This window comes from Sinohyriopsis cumingii, chromosome 7 (assembly GCF_028554795.1).
Source record: "Sinohyriopsis cumingii isolate HCF-2022 chromosome 7, ASM2855479v2, whole genome shotgun sequence".
In the NCBI taxonomy this organism is placed as follows: Eukaryota; Metazoa; Mollusca; class Bivalvia; order Unionida; family Unionidae; genus Sinohyriopsis; species Sinohyriopsis cumingii.
Window position 1 is genome coordinate 91,289,987 of NC_142967.1, and position 14,500 is coordinate 91,304,486.

General features: G+C 34.5%; 1 protein-coding gene across 1 annotated transcript in view; it reads right to left on the reverse strand.

The window, feature by feature from the left end:
• Positions 1-495: 495 nt before the first annotated feature.
• LOC149795699 (nucleolar protein 16-like) overlaps positions 496-14,500 on the reverse strand; it is a 91,317-nt gene continuing 77,312 nt past the window's right edge. The window contains exons 7-8 of the mRNA XM_089965583.1: positions 9,450-9,556; positions 496-7,396 (exon numbers count right to left, since the gene is read on the reverse strand). Coding sequence (XP_089821709.1) covers positions 7,253-7,396; positions 9,450-9,556 — 251 coding nt within the window. The 3' untranslated portion in view covers positions 496-7,252. The remainder of the gene's footprint in view (positions 7,397-9,449; positions 9,557-14,500) is intronic.

Sequence of the window (14,500 nt, forward strand, 5' to 3'; positions counted from 1 at the left end):
AATGTGTAGAGTGATCTACATAAGACAGTCCCGTTTATATCATCCTGTTGCTTGTACAATGATGCATTTCAGAGGTGGTTTTTTTGGCATTCCTTCAAGTTGGTTTAGTGGTTAGCATGCTGGACTATCAAAAAAGAAAGGTGCAGGTATGAATCCTATTGTCAGATGAGCAAGGGACAACCACCATGTTGTTTCCAAGGACAGTGCACTTTATTCAGATAGCTGCAGCAGTAAATAACCTACATATTTCTGTACCTTAAAACACCAAAGCAAACCAGTCCTTTTTTGGTAAGATGCTTATTTTCATGCAACACTAACATTTTTGGTTGATAAGGTTGATGATTTAAGAATAAATTAATGTCAAGAATTCAAACTTAGTCAACTGTTTAAGTGTGCAGATATATTATTTATGCTGTTCTGGACAGAACTGTTGGTCTCTGCATATATATTAAATCATATGTGAATTTTGGCACTAAATGATCATAGAATATCTAGTTTAAAAAAGAAACTTTATTGTCTCATCAAATTTGTGGCAAATATACAAAAGAAAAGAAAAACCAAAACAACAATATTCTCTGAAAAATGGTGATATATGTACATTGTTGTACAGATTTTGTGTAACCACTAAATTTCTAGACACCATCAATCCACTAAATAAAAATTGTGCTAAATGATTTTACAGTTAAAATTTGGCTAACTGTACATACCTGAGAAAATGGCCACTTTTAAAAAAAAAAAATTATTTTGGAAAATATTACACAGTATACAAAAACTTGCAGATACAGAATATTGATATTAAAAGCTTTAAATAGCGATACACTTGCTCTTCCAAACGTAAAGTATATAAAATGTTTCTAAAATGAATGTATTTCATGAACAAATTAAGATGTAAGCCCTTTGAATTAAACGTACTCTTGATTTGATGGATTTTTTTTTTCAAAACCAAAAATAGCTCTATTATTTTATTTTCCAGGAGATTAATGTACATGTATTCAAACCCTTTTATACAAACCTCACACTTTGTGAATTTATGCACGTTCAAAAAGACAATGATTACTTGTGTCTGTTTTCTCCCATTTTGAACAAAGTTCAATTTGACCAACAATTTTACTATTCTTTTGGCATCTGAATTTAAGGGTTTCATTGTTTCCAAATGTACCTAACATAGAATTAATGGTATGAAAGATGTTGAGACTTTTGCATTAACATTTCATGGTTTTCTCACCATCTTTTTCAATCTGTTTATCTCTTTTTCTCAGTCGAGGAACTAAGGACATTTCCATGGAGAAATGTTTCTGTGTTTTGTAAGGCACATTATATAATAATCAATCAATCTGCAGTGCAGTTTTCTAGTGTGCTTACATGGATTTTCAAATATCTGACTTGACAGCTTCTAAAAATGTTATTAAAATTGGAAGTAAAAATATTGTAAACCCAATCCATAAGTGTAAAGTCAGGAATAACATTCACAAAATTTGGTCCTGCAAAGAGGTAATTTTGATTATGCAGATTTTACACCATAAAAAAAAAGTTTAAGAGAAAAATGTCCTCTCAAGATGAGCAAAGAAAGCTTTGCCCAGAATTTGAAGAGACTTGATTGATTGACATTTGTAACTGATGCTTAAAACACTTGTTTTTATAGAGCAGACCTGCACATTTTTATATATTTCAAGATCTTGAGTCAGTATCAAGGTAGATTCCTTAATCCAAAAAGAAGATTAATAGTGACCTCTTGTTTTAAAACAAATTAATACATCATCGACCATCATTATCAAGCACACAAGTATAACAATGACCCTCAATAAAGCACATCCTTATAATGTGGACTTTCATATAAAATGGACCCTTATTATACAGCACATCAGTATCACGTGGACCCCCATTATACAATGCATGTATAAATTTCATCCTCAGATTACATAATCATAATGTGAGCCACCATTTTAAAGCACATCAATATAATGTGGCCCCTCATTATACAGCATACTGAGAGAACATTAACATTCATTATACAGTACATTAGTATAATGTGGACTTGCATTTTAAAACATCAGCATAACATGGTCCCTTGTTATGAAGCACATCAGCATAACATGGACCCTTGTTATAAAGCACATCAGCGTAACATGGTCCCTTGTTATAAAGCTCATCAGCATAACATGGACCCTTGTTATGAAGCACATCAGCATAACATAGTCCCTTGTTATAAAGCACATCAGCGTAACATGGTCCCTTGTTATAAAGCTCATCAGCATAACACGGACCCTTGTTATAAAGTACATCAGCATGACATGGGCCCTTGTTATAAAGCTCATCAGCATAACATGGTCCCTTGTTATAAAGCTCATCAGCATAACATGGTCCCTTGTTATAAAGCTCATCAGCATAACATGGGCCCTTGTTATAAAGTACATCAGCACAATAAGGACCCTTGTTATAAAACACATCAATATAACTGATCCAAATTATAAAGCACATCATTATAATATGAACCATTGTTATAAAGTACATCAGTGTAACATGGACCCTGATGCAACTTATCTGCCTGTGAATAAATATATCCATAAAGTTTAAAAAATCTATCTCTGCTTATGAATAAATTTATCCATAAATTTCAAAAATGTATATGTGCTTATGAATAAATCTACCCAAAGTTCAAAAATGTATCTCTACTTCTGAATTAATCTACCCACAAAAGTTAAAAATGTATTTCTGTTGAAGAATAAATCAACCCAAGTTAAAAATTGTATAAAGTTCAAAAATATATCTCAGCATTTGAATAAATCTTTCCATAAATCTGGAAAAAAATGTATTTGTGCTTATGAATAAATTTATCCATAAAGTTCAAAAATGTATCTGCTTATGAATAAATCTACCCACAAAGTTAAAACTTTTATCTCTACTTTTGAATAAATCTACCCACAAAGTTAAAAAATGTATCCTTGATTTTGATTAATCTATCCATGAAGTTGACAAATATATCTCAGCTTTTGAATAAATCTATCCATAAATTTAAAAAAATGTATCTGTGCTTATGAATAAATTTATCCTTAAAGTTTAAAAATGTATCTGTGCTTATGAATAAATCTACCCCAAAAGTTAAAAAGTGTATCTCTACTTTTGAATAAATCTACCCACAAAGTTAAAAAATGTATCTCTGCTTGTGAATAAATCTACCCAAGAAGTAAAAAAGTAGATATCTGCTCATGAATAAATCTAACCATAAAGTTAAAAACCGTATCTCTTAAGTACAACAATGTATGCCTGGTGTCTGCTCTTGAATAAATCTGTCCATCAAGTTTAAAAATGCATCACTCCCCCATAACTCAATATGAACAGAAAAACTAATGTCTGCACAACTAGATTAAAAGTGAAAGAAATAAAAAATATTTACAAATATACATTCCTACTCCTTGTAGATATACTCCAAAGCTATCATCTTAAAATAAAAAAGTGTAGCCAAATTACAAAAACAAGACTGTTTACAAATGTACAATTCTACTCCAGGTAGATATTGCAAACACCCCTTCTTGAAACAGATTCATATATAATCAAGAGCTGAATAATTGGGTTGTTATTGCCATATTACAATGACTTCTCAACTCTATTATAATGACTTGTCATCTCAATTTCAAACACTTTTCACCCATATAATAATGACCTGGCACCCCCTGTTACAACATCTTGTCAATGCATGAGATTAGAAAGATTACATAGTTATATAATTTCCAGACTTGTAACTTCAATACAGTATCGGGCATCTTCCAAGACAAGTGACAATATTATGAAGACTTATCGGGCCAAATTAATTTTTCAGAGTTTGAATCATTTCACTTTAAAGCAAAAACAAGTGCCTGGAAGTTTTTTTTTTTAAAACATTGACACCTTCTTAAGTTTCATGTCAAAATATAGATTTAATCCCCCCCCCCCCCAATTCTGATATATAATTATCAGAAATGTTTGGGCTTTTTTTCTGAAAGGATAAACAAGTGATTCTGTACCACATATTCACAAAATGCTTTTAAGCAGAAAACTAAAACTCTAGCACAAATGGAATTGTGTTAATGGGATAAATACCCCACTACAATGCCTGCAAATTGACCTAAATTTTGTGTTGTTAATGTTCATTGTAAATCTACTTTTAATACATTATCGGCGAGGAAATGGGAACTAAGTGCCATTCCCAAGGACACATGGTAATACTACATGTCCATACCACACAGAAATAAAAACTTTGAGGCAATATGTCTGTGTCACTAAATTTCACTGTTAAGGAGAAAGAAGGCTTACAATTACATGATCCTGACATTATTCTAACCGGTGTTGTTTGTATTTATTACATACCTCTTCTTTTACGCTGTCAATGTAATTCAAAACAAACTGGGATATACTAAAAATGGTTAAATTTTGGTGTATATCAGAATATACTTACTTGCAGACATTGGAGAAAACACATGAACACAGAAATGCAAACTGATTTTCATACTGAGCACTGGATCAACTATACAAAATTAGATAGGCACATAATAAAATTATTTCTTACACATTATTGATTTGTATTGTTGTTTACAATAATTATTGCCCATATTTTAATTCATTCTGTAGTATTAGATTTAAGAATGCAATGTTTCTACATATCTAAGTTATCTTTATTTTACATGCCACAAAGTTTGGAATGCCCCTCAACATTTCAGATAGTAATCTTTATAACACTGTTGTGTTTTTTTGGTACAGTGTACCATACAAATAAATGTTAACATCATGTCCCTGGACGTTCAGGTCTATACAACAATCAGCAACAAAAGAGGTTTTAAAAGAAAAACATTGTACATGTTTTACTTGATTCTTGAAAATGAAAATGTTACTGACTGCAATTGTTACTAATTAAAATCTACAAAAAATTAACAAAATCTTGAAGAAAAAAATAACATTATCGATACATACTGGTTCAGATTAAGAAACCGTCAAATTGAGGATATCAACACAAAAAATGTAACAAAGAATAGTTCAATGTTTTCTCCTACATAACGACTTTTACAAGCAACTTTTCAAAACTGATGTGAAAAGGTTCAAGATCACAAAATAAAAAGATAAAATCTTGATGAACTCTATACAATGTAAAATTAAACGTAAAAGTTCAGCTTGAAAAACTTGGTACCATCTCGGACCTCTAAACTACAGACAAATGTACCAATACAACAAGAATAAAGAAAACATGTCATGCAAATTACCTAACAATGAATTATAACATGAAACTTGACATAAAATTGGGATGGTGGGAGGGAGGCTTAAAACAAACAAAATGTAAAATTAAGAAAAAGGCAAACTATAAAAAACTACAATAGAGCTATGCCTTTGAAGTTTTAGGATGGAATTTCTTCTTATTTATACATATATTACCAAGTGTGACAATAATAGCACCAAAATTTAAAGGTGTGAATTACACTGGAAAACATTTCAAATGCAATAATCTTATAAAAATTCTCTCAATGCTACACCTTCAAACATACTGAGCTGATAACACACAATATAAGAAAGTCTCAATATATTATAAAACAATGCATGTATAAAGGTGTTTGTACTAAAAAGAAACCAACCAAAACAGCTGTACTTGCCAAAACATTGCAAATAATCAACTTTAAAAGTATAAACTAAACTAAATCCAAACTTACAAAGGCCATGACCATGCATTATGTAGAACAAGATTAGCAATTAGCACTATGTACATTATGCCCAGTGTCCACTGTCAGGGAATGTCCTTAGCATAATTATGAATCCCAACTGGAAAATTTTCAAAACAAAATAGATTTTCAGTATCTTGAGTCAGTATCAAGGCAGATTTTCTAATACAGAATAAGCTTAATACAGTAAGTCCTCTTTATTAAATACCTCAATATAAAAGGGTATCTCACAAAGTACCTCAGTATAACAAGGTGTCATTATAAAGCACCTCTGTATAACAAGGTGTCTCATTTTAGAGTATCCCTGTGTAACGAAGGTATCTCATTATAAAGTACCCATGTATAACAAAGTGTCTTATAATGTACCCAGGTCTAAAAAACACCATTAAAGCGCACTTCAGTATATAGTAAGGTGTTATTAAAAAGTACCCCATTGTAACAAGGTATCTCATTATGAAGTACCTAAATATAACAAGGCATCTTATAATGTACCCCAGTGTAACATGGTGTCTCATTATAAAGAACATTAGTATAACAAGGTCTCTCGTTATAAAGTACCTCAGTATAACAAGTTGTCTCAAAGTACTTCAATATAACAAAGTGCCTCATAAAGTACCTCAGTATAACAAGGTATCGTTATAAAGTACCTCAGTTTACAAGGTGTTTAATTATAACATAAATCAATATAACAGTCCCTGATATAGCATGAATGACCCCATAATACTGATTATATTTTTTCCATGTACTGTATCTCAGTACAAGGCAGCCTCGTGTGTACTATGGTACACTTTCATACCCTCTCAACAGCATTATAGTGACGGAACACTAAACACTATTAAACCACTAATTAGAACAATTTCTATAAATCAAGGCAAAGTCCAACAGTGCAGACATACATCTATGTATGCTCCTGTGACAGCAGTAAATGTGGAAATTACAGACTACAACCTACAGTACATACTACATTTGTCAAATGTGGGGCAATTTAACGTTGCCATCTAGCAAAAACAATTGTTTGTCATTCTTCTATGACATGGTTTCTAAAATGTATCAAACTTTAATCGTAAATCTGCAATTTGTTGAAAATAATCAATTTTGCAAAAATTGATCATGTAAAACTTTAGGACAGTCACACATATATGAATATTTTGTGGATACTGGTTGAGAAATAAAGTGATCAGAAACAGTGCTGCACTTAGGAATTTGATGAGATCTCCAGTCATTGACACCACTGCTGCTAATCATTTTGTTTCAATTAAAAATCAACTGATCCGGATAAAGGCATTGAGATGCCATTCATTTATTTTTTGTCCATGCTTTCTTGGAGACTTGATCTTGGGCTATTGAAAGTACTGTTAAGTTGCAGTCTGTTAGATGATGCTTTCAAAGGGTACCCTCACTACTGGGAGAAGGCGGAAGAACACTGGAAATTAAGATATTAAAATCTGTCAGCTTTTGTGAAGAATGTAAGGCATGACCATTTCCAACTAATACATTTTCTCCATTTGCTTTCTCTGAAACTGGCTGACCTCAGTTCAGTTGCAAACTGTTGATCAGAGAGGATACATTGGTCAGTCACTGTCTTCAAGTAAACAGTTTAGTTCATGCACCAAAGAACGATGTGCTTTGCTGCTGCATTTCTGGGAACTTCTGGTGGGAGCACTCTCTGTTTCTATGGGGAAAAGATTCTGGCACTTGCTTGAACAGGGAGTATCCTGTGTAAAATACAATAATAAAAATTAACAAGCATTTAAAACATACAATTCCATATCTATAACCCTAAAACACTCAAAAGCAGCACTAAATGACTGCTTTGACACCTCAACAACACAGCTGCATATCAAAAGCAAGAGCAATATGCCATACAATCTGGAGATGTATATATCTCTTAGATGGCCTTTACTTTATAAATATAGTTCCTATACCGGAACTGTGAATTCTCTCTGTTTCATGGTTTAGCAAGTTTTGAGGATTTTTTAGTTACTGCAAACATGAATTTACAGACCAGACAAATAATTAGTCTTTTATAGAAACTACATGTATGACTATGGCCCCAATCCATCAATTTAAAGGTGTTGCACACAAAATATTGAAGGCACAGATAATCTGACCATTTTAGAAACATGTATGACTTGATCCCCAGTCCATCAATTTAAAGACCCTTGCACACAAAGAATGTCAAAGGTACAGCTAATCTGACATTTTTAGTTGGTGATAGAGACCCTCAGTAGCCATCCAAATATAATCAAAGCCATAATGACCAATTTTTTTTTAAACCATGAAAATTTATACCCAAAAAAATGAATGAATTCACCGAATGTGATTTTGAATTTACTGACAGAAGGAACAGTTTCTAGAAATAATTAAAAGTGCTTCAATAGGAACATCCAATCCTCTCATAAAACAAATCTTTATTCAACAGCTACCTGTTATATTCAGCTACAATCAGATTCTGCCAACTGTACTATTCCCTTAAGTGTAATTAATACAAGAGTCCCTGAAAGGTTCTCATACATTACTGTCTGAAAAGACTTTTCTGGGATCCAAGATAGTGAGTGTTTAAACTATGTCTAATATCATTGAATGATAAGATTTTTAAAACTGGCAGTTGTGGTAGCCATATTGATTGTCAGATTGGTATCATTTTCATTTAGGGCCAACTAGATATCATTTGAAGTCTTTTTGGTGAAAACCCCCTTGTTAATATGACTATCCATTCAGGAGTAGTGCAAAGATTTTTTAGAATGCCGTCACAGCTGCAATACTGGACGTTGGATTGGCACTACTGTCGTTTAGAACCAACAAGATATCATAAGATGTATTCTGCTGAAAACCCCGTTTTGTTATGACTTTCCTTTTAAGAGTAACATTAACAAGATTATCAAGATCGCTGCCATGGTGGCCACATTGGCAGGGACGTCATTTCAACTTTGGGGGGGGGGACAGGGGGCAAAACTTTGGGGGGGGGGGGCACAAAACTTGATGGGCTTGTTAATTTTCATATACAGTATAGGCAACAGCAATTTTACATTTTTACAGCACATGCAAATTGGGGGGGGGGGGGGGCAAATGCCCCATTGCCCCAGCCCCATGACGTCCCTGCACATTGTATGTTAGTTTGGCACCATTTTTATGTAGACCCACTAGACATAATATGAAGTCCTTCCATCAAAACACTATGTCAATATGACCATCCATCAAGAATAAGTAGTGCTAGCTCAATTTTCAAGATGGCCACCATTTTTAAGGTCATATCAGAATCATCTTTACTTGGCATCAAATATCCAAATATGCATCATTAAAAGTTCTCTGATTAAAATCCCTGTCAATATGACTTTCCATGGACAAAATGGCGACAATATTTCAGGCCAGATTTGCACAATTTCTTTTCAGACCAAGTAGACATGAAAAAAGTCAGTAAAAATACCATGTTGATAATGTCCATCAAATGAGGAGAAGCAGTGATAATAAAAATTAAGATGGTCGTTGTTACAGTCATTTTGGATGTCTGATTTGCAACATTTTTGTTTAGGACCAACTAGACCTGGAAACAAAGTGTAAAGTTTCCTGGCCATCCTCAAAAGCAGTTTAGGAAGGGTAGCGATAACAAACTTGTGTTAATGGATGGACGGAAGAGGGACAGTATAACATTCGATAAGCTTTTCTGGTCTGTGACCTATACATTTAATAAAGAAACTTTACAGATTGCCATGTATTTCTATGAAACAGGTTCCATGAGAGAGAGAAAGCACCTTGGCAAATACTTACATTTTCCATTTCACTGTGAAAGCCCTCATCCTCTGACTGTTCGCCCCCTCGTGATCTGGGTGGTTTTCTACCAAAGTGAAGTTTCCTCTTCACACTGCTCAGAGAAGCTGTCAAATCAAATTGATGTTAGTTCAGCATCATAAGCAAGAGTCTGGTAATTTCAGATTTACTTCAATAGCTATAAGATAAAACCATTCTTCTCACAGTGGTGAGTATATTTTACAATAATTTTCATTTTAAGGGGTAAACATAATCCCCGTCATGAAATGGGTCTTGATTACCACAATTCCATAATAGTTGTTATTTTATAGGTTCAGCTATTTGACCCGACATTCGTAGTCAATTCCTGTCACATGTCCCCCATTATTTTTAATTTTCTCCCTCTGCATAAGTACCCCTTCCCCAGCAGCAAAGATGGCATCATGATTGCAAATATTCAGTCAAAATTTCCGAAAATCATATGCATCATCCATAAGTGCTGTTCATAGGCATGCAATGTAGCCTCCCACAGCCCCCACTCCCCACACCCTTTTTATTCTGTTTCTCCATATATTCCGGGCATAGACTTCGCAAAACATCTTCTTTCATTGGTGTCTGTAGGTCGAAACTTGTCATTGAACAGTTAATAGATGAAGTCGGATTCAAAGCTGAAAACTGTTGTAAGTTAAGTCTCATTCACCCAGTTTGGGTGTGTGACAGCTGCATGTTAATTTGCACCTAAAACGTATGTTTGATCGCATTAGGTTAAAAGGTGCAACATAGTCAAGCAATTTTATTATTGTGTTTCTACAAATAATGTTCAACTCCATGGACCATAACAACACATAAATGTTATTGAAAGCAAATGCACAAATGTTTTTACACCAATGTGGTCAGGTATTCAAGCTAGATGGTCAGTGACGTTACGAATCAGTCATGTGTTTAAAGAGTCAATTCAAAACTAAGACAAGATTTTTCTGTTTGAAAGCGGAATTCCGCTTTTCTTCTGACGTGAATCAGATTATTCTTGATATAGTCCGTTTTTTTATATCATCTCTGATCCGTTATTATTTTTTTATAGATGGTCTGTCCGCTCCCATTCTGCAACGACCCTTGTTAAATTATTTGTTCCATATGTTAGTTAGCACATGACTCTTGTAAAGAGTATGGTGGCGCTCTATGGTCAGAATTTTAAAGAAAAATAATTTCCCTGGCTTTCCTCAATGGTTAAACTGGCTATTTAAACAAGACCTTATATCTTAGGTATAGTTCAAAGAACCTGTAATTCCTTTATTTTGGTATATGATTGATGGGTGTAATATGGGTTATAGAGAATGCAGCTTGGCCTTATTCCAGATGTGCACCTTTCAAAAAAGTGCTATGTCCACTTGGTTATTTTCACGTCCTGAACTTCAGAGGTAAATTGTATTAAAAAAAGAGCCGATAACTATTTTTTTAACATTTTATATAATTGGTACTTCATTCATTGCACTTTCAGAAGCTAGTATTGTCTAGTCTGGCGGAATTCATTTTCTCTATTTTAATAGCTGCTATAGATTGTGTACTTTAGACTAATTCAGGCTGATTTTTTTAGCACAAGGGAGCGATCATTTTAGTTAGCAGTGTGCTTAGATCATGTACAATTTCCAAAAGTATGATATCCAAAGAAATGTCAGCCACATTACATTAAAGTAGCATAGAGGAATGCCAACATTCTCTCCACCGTGCATGTTTTAAATGCAAACAACTTCACCTTACATATGTCACTCTCTCCAAAGTACATAACAACTGGTGAGCGCCCCTTATTCTGATTGGTCAAAGGTTTAAATTCATCCAATGAATCTTCGTGTAATGGAAACTGACGGCAATGGAAAGAAGAAGCATGCTAGCAAAAAGATGGCATCCCGAGTTGTTATGAGAGACCATGATACGAAAAGTTTAGATAAAGGTTTGAAAAAAGTATTGAAATGGCTGTAGCAAGAAGTTGACGGAAATTTAGTTGGTCAGTTTATAAGAAAACTGAACGTTATAGGACTGGCATTTTGTGACCTTTGCAATAAAGATCTGAAATACAGTAATCGTGGTTGGAAGAGTTTGAAACAGCACCTACAAAAGAAGCTGTATAAAGAAAAATTGAAGCTCAGAAGGCATCTAGAAAAAAAGCAATCAATTACTATAAGAAGAAAGATTTCTTGCATGAGAGAACAGATGTAGCCCTGTCAGAATATGCGCACTGCATGTCGCCAAGCACCAGCTTGAAAGGAAAATGGCTCTCATTGAGAAGGAAAAGAAATGATTGCACATTGAGCCAAAAAAGTCTGTGATGATAAAAACGACGGCTAAATAAATCTTTGCCAAAGCCGCAAAAGGAGCTCGACTGGCATATCAACAGGTTGTGTTCATTAGAGAAAAAGACAAGTGAAGGTATGGGATTATTTGATGTACTAGGGTGTTTATTTTACAGATTTGTTATGAAAAGAGAGAAGTATAATATATTTGCTGCAAAAATTGAGAAATGATTGTGACTTAAATTCGATGTGAACACCGACATGCACCTGAAATAACTTCAGCATCAACAGTATTGGAGAACAAATTCATCTGACTATAAATATCGTGAAATTACTGAACTCATGTTGAACATTTTGGTACGTTTATTAGTTTTTCAAATAATTATTTTGGTATCTTTATGATCATAAGATGCAGCAGGAGCAGTTTTTTATGAGTGTAAAATGCGTTTTTGGCCGAGGGCCGTTGGCCCCTTGGACCACGGATCGGGGGCACTGCCCCCTCGAGACCCCATTGGTGGAGGACCCCCAAACCCCTCTTAAAAAAAATTCCAGCTCTTTCTTTATGGAAGACCAAAATCATGTATGTTTAAACTTAATGCGAATCTTCTGAACTTCCATTTTTGGGTGAAGTTTTGAAACTAAAGAAAATAAAATTGTTTGTTCTATTGGCAATTGAATAAACAAGTTTACCGATTTGTAATCGCATAATGTCGTCTTGGTATTCCTATAAAAGGGCATTAATGACAAAATGGAGTTTCCGCTATGATCGTTTCAAGTCATGTGATAAAAATACATAGTGTAAAGACGAAACAGACAAATACGCCTTAAGAAATTCCCGAAGTAACACAATTCTAACTTAATTCTCATCAAAGGATGATAAATGATTACAATTTGCCACTTCGTGCCTTAACTAAAGTTTCTTGCTTTAATAGTTACACAACTACAAAGTTCAGGCTAAAAATTCATTACAGGTGATAACATCTTCGACAGGATTTCACATCCTAACTTCAAATTATGAAAAGAAAATGAGCGATGGACATTTGCCAAGTGGGTTCTTAGATCACTCAGATCTAAGTGGGGTCTGGGGCATTGGGTCATGTTATCATAACTGACCCACCTAAATGAAAACACGCCATTCGTGAACATCGTCAATTTGTATAATGCCGGTTTTATCATGCGCTATTATACCGGGATCTACACTTCTACACAGTGCGAAATTAAACCGAACTTTGAACTAAATACGATTCTGCTTACATGACTAAGGTTTGATACATTTCACATTGTTACAACTATTATCATATCATGAATAAGCGCACATGGATCGCCAAAAATTAGCACAACAACAGAGCTGATCAAATTGCACCGTAAGCAAATTTATGATAAACAATGAGAATGGTAATTATCAACTGCACCCTTAAAATCCATTGATACCAACCTCGCCCGAATTAATTTTTAAATGTTACACGAACAGCGGTTTTTAGACACTACGACTGCTAATGAAGCAAAAATAATTTAGGAAACGACTATTTAATTTCAGGAGGGGCAGATGGATGGAATTTCGTATGTTCAGGGGGGGGGGGGGATTCTAAGCCCCTCCGCAAAGGCCCGTCCCTTGGCGCATATGAGTAATTCTTTTTTAGTATCAATGTAACGTGCTACTGCACCTATACAACATGTTATCCATGCGCTTGTTTAGTGTATGGTCTAGAACTGAACATTCTGGTGCTAAACGCACCCCCCCCCCCAAATTGTAAACATCGAACGGACTTGCGCTCTAATATCTTAAAATAAATTTCCAATGATTTCGAGATGAGATCTTTTCTTTTTCTTGCTAACTGCTGCGTGTTGAAACCATCTCGTATCTTCTTGAGCAATAAGATTCTCAAATTACCCCGTGTAGCAGCTATGTTGGATGAACGATCAGCGCCAATTTTCACGGAGTTCAGACTATACAGCATTTGAAGACCTTTGGTAAAGACCCCATGTTGATATGACCATTCATTCTGGCGGAATAGCAATAACAGTATTTTCAAGATGGCTGCTGTGGTGGCCATATTTGATATTGCGTCGGTACCATTTTCATTAAGGACCAACTAGGCATCACAAGAAGTATTTTACTAAAAAGCTCGCCATGTTGATATGACCATCCATTTAAGTGGACAAGCAATAACAAGATTTTCAATATGGCCGCTGTGCTGCCATTCTGGCTGTCCTAGCATCACCATGTGCATGCATGTAGGATCAACTAGACATCATAAAAAGTACTTTGGCGAAAACCCCATGCCGTTATGGCTTTCTATTCGAGAGTATCGATACTATTTTTAACATGGCTTTGTAGAGGCCATATTGAGCATAAGATCAACACCATTTTCATTTAGGACTAAATAAAAATTCTTTTGGTGAAAATCCCATGCTGATACACATCCTTTCATCAGAATTAGCGAAAACAAGATTTTCAAGATGGCTGTCATGCTGGAATGTCTGAGCAGCACTATTTTCATTTAGGACCAACAAGGCATCGTAAAAAGACTTCGGCTGAAAACTCCATGTTGCTAAGAATTCCCATTCAGGATATGCAACAAGATATCAGATCTACATTTTTATTTAGGCCCAATTAGACATCGTTCGAAAACCCCATGCTGCTATAAACACTCGATAGCGATAACAATATTTTCAACATGGCTGCTGAAAGTCTCAGCAGCATCGTTTTCATTTGGGACCAACTATACCTCGGGATAAATGCGTGTGTAAAGTTTCAGGGCAATCCTCCAGGTAGTTTAGGAA